The sequence below is a fragment of the Musa acuminata genome, chromosome BXJ2-6 (genome assembly GCF_036884655.1).
Source record: "Musa acuminata AAA Group cultivar baxijiao chromosome BXJ2-6, Cavendish_Baxijiao_AAA, whole genome shotgun sequence".
Taxonomy (NCBI): Eukaryota; Viridiplantae; Streptophyta; class Magnoliopsida; order Zingiberales; family Musaceae; genus Musa; species Musa acuminata.
The window spans coordinates 10,791,179-10,802,310 of NC_088343.1; the positions used below are offsets into that span (position 1 = coordinate 10,791,179).

The following is an 11,132-nucleotide window of genomic DNA, read 5'->3' on the forward strand; positions in this document are numbered from 1 at the left end:
GAGTACTCAATAAGACATTCTTAGTGTCTTAAGTCTAAGGATTAGACACAACTAAAATTACGGAATCGCTATCTGACGATGAGACATCATTAACCAACTAGTATTCTGTAAGTGGATCATTCAGTAAATTCATTCTCTAATTAGCACCTACACTATATCCCTAGTATCCATATATAAGTAACTATAATATTAGTTGTCTCTATCATGTGGATGGGCATATAGCATACCGGTTTATTCGGTTATCTCGATGTCTCTCTTCAGTAATCTATAACTAAGAATATTTGAGATCTATTTTTACAAGTGAATTGATTTCATTATCGTGATCGCATTATGATCTAATTCTCATTGTACATATCTTTGTGATAAAATTAAACATATAGCAAAATTAAATAGTTCTAATATCCTAAGTCTTATTAACAACCGTTCTAGTATCCTAACAATAATAATCAGTAAAAAGTCATCTACCAACTTTGTGATAAAATTAAACATATAGCAAAAGTTTGTTGATCTCGACCCAAATCTACTACTATACCCAATTGGCCTCGAGCAAACTTGACTACTCTAATTCTTTATTCGTATTACTTATCCTTTATAAATCATATTACTTTTGATTTATAAAATTGTATCTATCAACACCGACTACCAATTAGTGTTTGGATAAAAAAAATTTTCGTCATCCCATTTCGAGGACTCACGGAAATACCTCGGATAGTACAACAGTATCTACACATAGGATACTGCTTATCGAATTCATCATGATGCGATCGATCCTGGCTATGGATTACTTGAGTGAAAACACATAGGATATTCCTCTTATGATACTAAGAGTAGATTATTCTCTAATGATACCTAATTACCTTTGTAAGGTTGACTACCATTCCTAATGACCATCTGTACTAGATCTAAAACGTCCAGACCTATAAGTTAGGTATCAAAGAATAGAGTACTCAATAAGACATTCTTAGTGTCTTAAGTCTAAGGATTAGACACAACTAAAATTACGGAATCGCTATCTGACGATGAGACATCATTAACCAACTAGTATTCTGTAAGTGGATCATTCAGTAAATTCATTCTCTAATTAGCACCTACACTATATCCCTAGTATCCATATATAAGTAACTATAATATTAGTTGTCTCTATCATGTGGATGGGCATATAGCATACCGGTTTATTCGGTTATCTCGATGTCTCTCTTCAGTAACTTATAACTAAGAATATTTGAGATCTATTTTTACAAGTGAATTGATTTCATTATCGTGATCGCATTATTATCTAATTCTCGTTGTACATATCTTTGTGATAAAATTAAACATATAGCAAAATTAAATAGTTCTAATATCCTAAGTCTTATTATCAACCGTTCTAGTATCCTAACAATAATAATCAGTAAAAAGTCATCTACCAACTTTGTGATAAAATTAAACATATAGCAAAAGTCTGTTGATCTCGACCCAAATCTACTACTATACCCAATTGGCCTCAAGCAAACTTGACCACTCTAATTACTTATTCGTATTGCTTATCCTTTATAAATCATATTACTTTTGATTTATAAAATTGTATCTATCAACACCGACTACCAATTAGTGTTTGGACAAAAAAAATTTCCGTCATCCCATTTCGAGGACTCACGGAAATACCTCGGATAGTGCCACAATCTGTTCTACGTACAATAATATGTTGAACTACTTCAACAAGTCTATGTGTGAGGTATCCAGCATCTGATGTTCGTACAACAGTATCTACAACTCCTTTGTGGGCTCCATAACAGGAAATTATATATTCTGTCAAAAAAAGTCCTTCACGTGAATTGCTTGGAGGCAATAAAAATATTATCATTGGTGATAGTAATAGAATCTCTATCACTCATTCCATAACACTTAATTCATATGCAAATATATTTACACTCAATGATATTTTATGTCAATATCACATCAAAAGAAATCTTATTTTTGTCTCATAATTATATAAAAATAATAATACATCAATTAAGTTCTTTTTTACTCACTTGATTTAAGCATAAAAGCATCTTTGGTACGAGGTAACATTTACAATTTGTTGTCAACTTTATAAAACACTCAACTAATTACTCTTGCTTCAATTATTACTCTAAACGATGTGTGGTAATACTATCGTGGTTACCTATTATCCTCCGTTTAATAGTAGTTAATTTCTTATTACTCCCTTTCGGCTTCCAAATCAAGTAGAATTATAACTCACTGTGATGTTTGCTTTAGTAATAAAAGTTGCATACTACCTTTTGGAATATCTTTCATATCTCACTTCAAACCATTTGAAATTATTTACACTAATGTCTAAGGCCATGCTCCAATCACTTACTTTGATAATTTTATATTTTATATCATTTTTATAATTTTTTTCACTAAATATATATGACTATACCCTCTCAAATATAATTTTGAAGTTACCATAGTCTTTACACATTTTAGAAAGGTGGCCGAGAACGTCTTCTAATCTACTATTAAAATAATTTATTCTGATGAAGGAGGTGAATACTAATCCCTAACAACTTATCTCTCGTCATATGATATACAATATATTGAATCTTAAATTTTAATGATAAAATCAATTAATAAAGTTATGATCTAATGTGTGCTTAAATGATACAGGACTGGCTTCAATCATGGAAGATAAATCGATTAAAGCAGTAGAATCAGAAGTTGGGCCGAAATAGAGCATGTTATAAGATTAGATGTCGGACCGGAAAAAGGTCGACGTGTCGGTAGAAGGCTTCGTGCCATGAATTCGGGCATCGAGCTAGAAGGATCGGACATTGCACTAAGGATATCGGTCGTTGTGGAGGTCAACATGCATAAGATGAATGAAGCATCAGATGAACCAATGACATGCTGGACGATGCACCGAAGGTTTGAACGAAGCATCAGATGAACCAATGACATGCCGGACAACTTAATATTCTTGCTTGTAATAATTTATCTAGATCGAAGTAGTTTAGAGAGCTAATTGAATTGGTTTCAAGTGAAACCATGCCAACTCAATTAAGGGCCAACTAGGCCTGAATTAGGGTTGTTTTAGGCTAAGAGAAAAACTTATTTAGTGACCCAAAAGTTGGTCAGGCGATGGCACCACTAGAAGCTCAATCTCCAGGACACAATCTCCGAGACTGTATCAAGCGGTAATACCATCGGTCTGAACGGTGGTACCACCTAGTGTTAGTGCTACAAGCGGTGGTACCGCCCAACATAGGCGATGGTACCGTCGGGACTCGGGAAACCTAGGATGAGACCTCTTTTGGCTCTATTTTTTAAATCATTTGAGATCTATAAATACACTAGCTATTCTTGTCTAGAGAAGCAAGAATTACCTGAAAGGGGAAAGAATTCTAAGTTGTAAAAGTGTTGAAAGGATTGAGTTCCCTCCTCCTTGAGCTTAAAGGTTGCTCTAAGAGAGGTGTGAAAGGGTTACCTTAAGAGGTGTAAAGGTTATCTCCATAATCTATAAAAAAGAAAAAGAGTTGTAAGAGGGTAGTTGGTCTTTGCTTATTGAAGGAAGATCATTAGTGGATGTCGATAGCCTCAACAGAAGAGGAATCAGAAGTGGATATAGGTCATAATGACCGAACCACTATAAATTAGTATACTGTCTTTCTTTGCTGCCATTTACTTACTTTGCAACTGCTTTACTTCCTTGTTACTTTAGTTGTAAATACTTATGAACATTTTTAAAGTTAAACACTTTTTGATATGGTTTTATTGTATGAAGTTTTCTGACTCGACGTAATCTTACATAAGCACTAATTCACACCCACCCCCCCTCTTAGTACCGACTCGATCTTAACATAATATTCCAAGTCATCACCATACACACCTCAACTAGTTGGCTCTATCGAATAAAATTAATAACGTATAATTGAGACTAGTATCACCCTCCTACACCAAGTCTCCATGTCATTAATCTTTCGGTCAATAACCTTTCAAACTATATTCTACCTCATTAACCACTTATTTACCCTAATCTTGTAACACCAATCATCATTTAAAAAATTATTTTATAAAATCTTAAACCTTTAAAAACTTAAAATATTTAGTTATTTATGTTATCCTTAACTATACTCCTACATTTTACATAAATTAATTCTAAGATTTAGACCTTACATCGTCATTAGGTTTTTCGTAAATCAAATACTCTTCAGTGCTATGAACATCAAAATTAAAAGGTCTTCGTATCACGTTATATTATTTTTATTGCTTTTTCAACACTACGAGCCACTATAATAACCATCCATCACTGGGCTCATATAAGTATACCTCAAACTCCCTTAGGCACACCTCTTATCATATCATCAAATAATTCTCGTCTAGGCTTGTACTCCATTTTTGCTACAATTCGGCAATACCTCATCGTCTTTGTAATTTCTCCATCTACTTCTCCGTTAACTTATTTGTAATGTCTGATGAAGTGATGCCCTTGACATCATAAATAATGTCTTTATCCTCTCATTGGCCAAATGACACCGAAGTGCATTAGTCTGATCAGTTACGTGTCACTAACTTTTCACCAACTCTTATATCTTCGATACAATCCAATAATACTACTAAGTCTGGACATCACATAACAATACACTTCAAGAATAACATCTTAAAACTATATCAAATCATTGATCTCTATACTACCCAAGCTCTCCACCTGAGCTTACTTGAACCCACAATAATCATCCAAGTCCAAAAATCTTCATACTAGCATAAAGCCATACGTGAGGAATACGATGCCTTACACTATAATGCCACCTAGACAATTGTATCTACTTTATATAAAAAATCATCTGGTGTAAGTAAAATTTTCAAATTAAGCAGAACCTAGATGGATAAAACATGTTTAGTAGCTAAAGGATTTTACCAATGACTAGATGTTGATTTCACATAGACTTTTGATCTAGTTGTTAAACCAAAGACCCTTTGACGTATTTTAAGTTTAGGTATCACTCAATGCTAACATATATAATAATTATATGTTAGCAATGCTTTCTTATATGAGACTTTAACTAAAGATGTATTTATATAATAATCCCTTAGCTTCTTCCACCCTTCGTACCCAAATCATATTTGTAAATTATAAAAAGTTATTTATAGACTTCGTCGAGCTTCAAGAGCTTGGTATACCGAAATTAGCTCGGTTTTAATATTCGTTGACATTGTCAACTCTATTATATGTTAACATCAACCCACACTTCCTTTGAACAAATCTGATCGATTCAAAATTTAAAAAACAAAACATAATTGTAAGATCTACCATTGAAATTGAATACCGAGCAATCACTACCACTAATGCAAAACTCAATTGGATCACTAATCTATTACACGAACTTGATATCACCTCCCAACTCACTCATATAATATATTGTGATAATGTCGGTGTCACCTACTTATGCATTGACCCAGTATTCCACTCACACATGAAATAGATTGATAACGACTTTCATTTTATTAGATATCAAATTGTTAGACATCAATTACATATTTCTTACATTCATACTTCACACCAACTAGTAGGCTAACTCACAAAGTCTCTTGTTCTTCAATTCGATCAATCTAAAATTGACATTATTAATGGGAGCTCAATCTTATGGGATTATCATAAAAGATTATAGAAGATTATGATATAGACAAATATGAAATGATAATTTTATATCTTTACATGTTCTAATCCTCGGTCAATTTATGATTTAAGAATTAATCATAGATTTAAGTACATAATTTGAATATACATGATTTAAGCATACGATTGAAAAAAAATTCTCTTTCTCGTAATTTATATAAATACATATTATCTTAATAAATAAAATTATTTTTTTCATAATAATTTTTTTAATCATATGAATGAGTGAATATGGATCCCCTCTTTGTTATAAATTACTCGCGATAAACTTTGGTAACATTAGACCCTTTTTATTCAACATTGACTGCGCACCAATATTTGACCCTCCGTTTCTCATCTATAACCCAGCAGGGACATTAGAAGCTCTCACAAGATGTTTCCATGGTGGGTAAAGAGCTGTCCTTGGCACTTCACATCAAGACATGTCTCCATAATGCACGGAGACTTTGGGGAAAGCATTCGAGCTGTCCTCTCTCTCGGGAGCCATGTTGAGTTACTTGCCACCAATTAATGCCATCAAATCAGAAATTATTGGAGCAAATAAGCCATTATTTGGCCACCATGAACCACCATCATGTTTCCACCGTGAAAAGCTTTGGTCGACATCAGCAGCAGTCAATGTTGGAAAACAATATGAGATACAAAATGCACCACAACAAATCTAAGATGAATAGGGTGTAAAGAAGCACGGTCAACCTTGTTGCTTATTTTTAATGTGCCCTGTAAACGTCACAAGCTTTTCTCACCCGCGAACTTTCTCCACTCACGGAGTCGTGCGGGCCCCACTTCACCCGCGCACTCTCTGTTTTGCCCCTTACCCCTTCTCTTTGTTCCAAATTTTCACCGCCTGACCGAGCAATATGGTTTCCATCTTTTTTGCCATTACTCTCCCTCTCTCTCGCGGGCACACACAAAACAATACCATACATATCCTTCTTATATAAATGGCATCGGAGGCTCATCTTCCCCACCACAACACTGGTAAACGGCGTGCACGCGTAGTGGTGGAGATTCCACCCCTTGCTCTTCTTCCCCGTCGATCCACTCGTCGTCAATCTTCTCTACTGCTCAAGGTTGCTGCCTCTCCTCCAGCTTCTGAGGTATATGCATCGGTGTCTACCATGCACATGATAGCTTTTCCGATGCTACTGCTGTTATATGGTTGCCTGCAGAGAACAAGGATGAGCCGCCGCAGCAACCATGGGAAGAGTCACAAGGTTGACCTGAAGCTGAACCTTGCGCCGCCGATGAGGGAAGACGCATCAAGAAGGGCAGCCACCGTCGTCGACTCCCCCCGTGGGTCGTCGTCATCCTCCTCGTGCCTATCGTCGGAGACCGAGCAGGGGCTGCCGTGCCAAACCAGCCCCGAGGCGACGTCGATGGTGCTCGCCGCCTGCCCCCGATGCCTCATGTACGTGATGCTCCCCGAGGAGGACCCCAAGTGCTGCCCCAAGTGCAAAAACGCCGTTCTTCTCGACTTCCTCTGCAGCAACAGGAAAACCTGAACCAGTCTCGTCCTCTCTCTCTCTCTCTCTCTCTCTCTCTCTCTCTCTCCTGTTTCCCCTTCTCTTCCTGCTAAAGATGATGCAAACATGGACACAAAGGATCAACTCAGTACTGTGATGATTAAATGTGCATGAATAGAGTGGATGCATGTCATGGTTAGGCTAAGTGCTTCCAAAGTGAAGAGGGTTGGGGGCAATGGCAGTTGGGGGATATGGAAAAGGTAGACTACTTTGGATTGGAACACCATAAAAATCAATTTAATGCAACAGTGGGGAACTACGTCAGATGATAAATGCCATTTATTTCCACCCCTCACCTCTTCGTCTTGACCAGTCAACCATTTGCTTCGTCTCTGAATGCATACAACGGAACGTAATTGCACCACTTAATGCGACGCCCATCACACCGTTGCCATATTCGAGCTTCCTTCCCACGTTGAGCGGCAGCATTTTATTCTGATATCTGAAGAAACAAAAGTGAAGAAAACAGGTGTTAGAACAGATGTCATCGAGCAAAGAGAAGCATGAACAAGAAGAACTGTTTTCTAAATGCACTGATATAGGAATAACAGCACAGATATCACACAGACAAAACAAAAAACAAATTGCTTTCTGTATGCACCGATGTAAGTCCTATCACGACACTCAAATCTAACCCCCTATGACCATCCGGATCATATTGGGCATTTCATGTTCCCATCAACAATTTGTTCATCTCCTTTTCCTTTTACAAAGTTTAAACTATATCATTGAAAGCAACAAAGACGTGCCAAGCGATGCAGAAATACAAGTTCCAAGTTCTGAAGCAGAGTTGGCAGATCATAAGTTTGTCAAAGCAGAGCAGAAAATATGGAAGCCCACAACACACTTCAAAATCTAGTCCTGTGTGACGAAGCTGACACATGCAACTCAACAAAAAGGGTTCGATAAGGAAAAGAATTGGCACAAGCTTTCACCAGAGATCGGCACTTTATAAAACTGATATCCTGCGACAATGACCAGTACTTGTTTGTTTATTTGGTTTTCACTCCACAAAAGCTGATAGTTTCTGGAGAAATCCCTGAATCTTTTAATAAACAGATACAGGGTATCAAACCATCACACAGTACCAGACAGCTGAAGAACAAGGAACAAGTTTTTGGATGGGCCAAAATATATTGATTCTAATATATATTTTTCAACTATATATAAATCTTTATCTAAATTATCATAGAATCTAATATGTAATATAAGGTACTTGTAACACCCATTTGCTTATTATTGTGTAACATGCAAATATGTAATAAGTGACAGTACCATTCTGTATCTTAGTTTGGCATGTTCTAGGATTTCTATGTAATATTTGATACTTGAATTCGCCTTAAAGCTAGATATTGGCCACATATTTAAAAATTAAAAACCTTGCTCTCCCAGTCAACCTGGCAGTAAACAGAAAATAGAACATTACAATTTAAAGATTTAAACATGAATAAAATAAACCACAAAAAAAATAATTAAGAAGATGATGCCATGCGGATATCCTATATTGCCCTTTCCCAGCATCTTTTTGATTGCTCCATATTATAGCTTGCTTCTTTTCATCCATAGAGAATCTTCACTAAGCTTGGACGGGTGTCTTTCCCCAGAATGATACTCCTTTCTACCTTGTTTTGGTGTCTTGACACCATCGGGTGCCTATCTGGTGATCCAAGTGAATTGGGTCCAGATATTTTTGATAGTCTTCCTTCTTCTCTAACACTTCTCCCTCTTTCTGTTAGACTTAGCCAAAAGTTCTCTCAAATAATTCTCTCCCTCTCTTTTATCAATAAATCTTTCTACCCATAGAACCAAAAGGGCTATCCATCCGGAAGTCTTTCTACCCATAGAACCATAAGTGCTATCCATCTGGACGTCCTCGTTCTCATTACTCTGACTCATAACCATGATCAGGTTTGTAAAGACCAAACTCATCACAGTTATTCGTGACGTTCAATGTGTCTATACCAAGCTCACATCATCGATCATTTTCTTCTTCATCAGGATCACTTGTCATGACTACTAGATGAACACCTTGACCCCTCTTTTTATCATGTGCATCAGTAAAACTTTACCTTCCATGACTATAAACCAAGGGACGAAATGAAGTAGCAGAAAAACCCCTTCTATCATTTTATCCCTGACCTAGACTTTGTATATTCTTCTCTCAAGATCCCAGGATGAAAGAATTCATTGAATCTGGTGGTCCGTCCCAATCTTTGAAAATGTCTAGGCCATCTTCCAGTTGTGAATTGCATGGCCCGAACCTTCCAAATTCGTTCGAGTTCATCCTACAAACAAAGGCATCTGCTGGAAATTTAGGGAGAGAATCACACTTGATTACATCTGATCTAACGAAGTGCAATGAAGAATGCACGATCAAATGAAATTCAAAACAATTTAAGAAGTTTCGTACAAAGTGTATGGCAAAGGTAATGTATTGTCAAAAAGAAAAGGCATGAGAAACAAGGCAGTCATACAGCCTTATTGTGGATAAAAAAGTGTTCCAATTTTAGGCACTTGATTTTATAGGCTAATGATGGCATACATCACAGCGATATCAATCCAAAAGTAACGTGCCACTTTGAGCATATTTCAATTACATAACTCAAAAAAACCTCTCTACAAGTATGCTAACATTTAAAAGATTAAAAGTACCTGGTTCGGAAATCTAACAGTAAGCAACCAATTTTGACCGTCAGCACTGGACTATGATGAAACAAAGACCAAGAAACGTGAAGGAAGAGATTGTGATGAATCAGTCCATATGGTATATCCAGTCGTACTACTCCAATTATTTTATCAAAAGATATTTCAAGAATTATGCTAAATGAGAAATATTTATTAAAAAACATGCAAAAAAAAAAACCTGTCGATAAAAAATCTAAAAAGAAAAGATTATTCAGAAATTAGCCCAATTCTTCTTCCCGGCTAGCCAAGTCTTCGACAACGACACATGAAGACTATGTCATCGTTGGTCCTCGGTGCTTTGGCCCTCGGTAAAGGCTTATCATTCCTGACATTGCCTCACCAATGCACGCCAGCCAATCATCCATCCAACACAATTACTCGTTTATTGTCACCACGGTCAAGGACGAGGCTGGATTCCTCTGCCATTTGTGGTTCGAATCAAGAAAATGATCTCTTAATACAGCGTGGTGCAAACACATCCGTCGGATCATGATCTGACGATCACTAACTACCGAACTCAAAATTAACCATCACTCGAGTACGTACTGATATAACCGGAGTCCAATCAACACGTATTTTAAAGACAGTGGCAGAATAGTGATTGGCGGAATGTTCTTGTGCCACAATTGAGCCATTTTTCATATTTTTATTTATTTTTTTTCATATTTTATTTATTTGTGTGAGGAGGAAAAATCATTACGAGAGCGAGAAATAAGGGAAGAAAACCTGGAGGGCGTTACGCTGTGCCGTCAAACGCCGTTAGCGCTGGGGTCAAGAGGAGTCATCGCCGTGGACGGCGGAAGAGGCGGCGGAGGAACTCGATGCAGGAGTCGAGCGGCTCCACCGCGATGCCGCAGGTGAGGAACGCAAGGGCCTGCCGGAGCGATCTGAAGCAGCGGCGACGGCGGTGCAAGTCGTGCCCCCCCGCGGACGGTGTCGGCTGGAGGTACGCGTACGCCGCCTGCTTCACGAGGCGGTTCTTGATCCGGATCTCCCCTCCCCCGTCGCCGCCGCAGGGGGAGGCCGGGGACAGGGCCCCGCTTGGGAGCGGAGGCGAGCCGATGAGGTCGCGGAGGCTGGTGTATCCGGTCCGATGGCCGCGCTCGAAATCACCGGGGGAGGCGCGGCCGACGTCCAGGGCCACCGGTCTGGTCGCCGGGCGGAACCGCCGCCAGTGGCGGATGACGAAATCGCCGCTCGCCGGCGACCCCGAGGGCTTGTCGGCCGCGGCGGCTTCCCCCACCATCGCAAGAGAGCCAGAACGAGGAGAAAGAAAAGGA

At 38.1% G+C, this 11,132-nt stretch overlaps 2 protein-coding genes across 4 annotated transcripts; one reads left to right on the forward strand and one right to left on the reverse strand.

Moving 5' to 3' along the window:
* Positions 1–6,319: 6,319 nt before the first annotated feature.
* On the reverse strand, positions 6,320–11,129 carry LOC135614763 (uncharacterized). Of its 3 annotated transcripts, none has more exons than XM_065112472.1 (4): positions 10,579–11,129; positions 9,237–9,452; positions 7,464–7,609; positions 6,320–7,216 (listed from the first exon to the last, which is right to left on the reverse strand). In XM_065112472.1, the coding sequence occupies exon 1, from the start codon at positions 11,096–11,098 to the stop codon at positions 10,634–10,636; it is 465 nt and encodes a 154-aa protein (XP_064968544.1). In that variant the 5' UTR covers positions 11,099–11,129; the 3' UTR covers positions 6,320–7,216; positions 7,464–7,609; positions 9,237–9,452; positions 10,579–10,633. The 3 variants fall into 3 exon arrangements, with proteins under 3 accessions (XP_064968544.1, XP_064968543.1, XP_064968542.1); XM_065112471.1 differs by having other exon boundaries at positions 9,237–9,468; XM_065112470.1 differs by lacking the exon at positions 9,237–9,452.
* On the forward strand, positions 6,586–7,278 carry LOC103987684 (protein GL2-INTERACTING REPRESSOR 1-like). The gene is made up of 2 exons (XM_065112469.1): positions 6,586–6,741; positions 6,814–7,278. The coding sequence occupies exons 1-2, from the start codon at positions 6,586–6,588 to the stop codon at positions 7,144–7,146; spliced, it is 489 nt and encodes a 162-aa protein (XP_064968541.1). The 3' UTR covers positions 7,147–7,278.
* Positions 11,130–11,132: the final 3 nt, after the last annotated feature.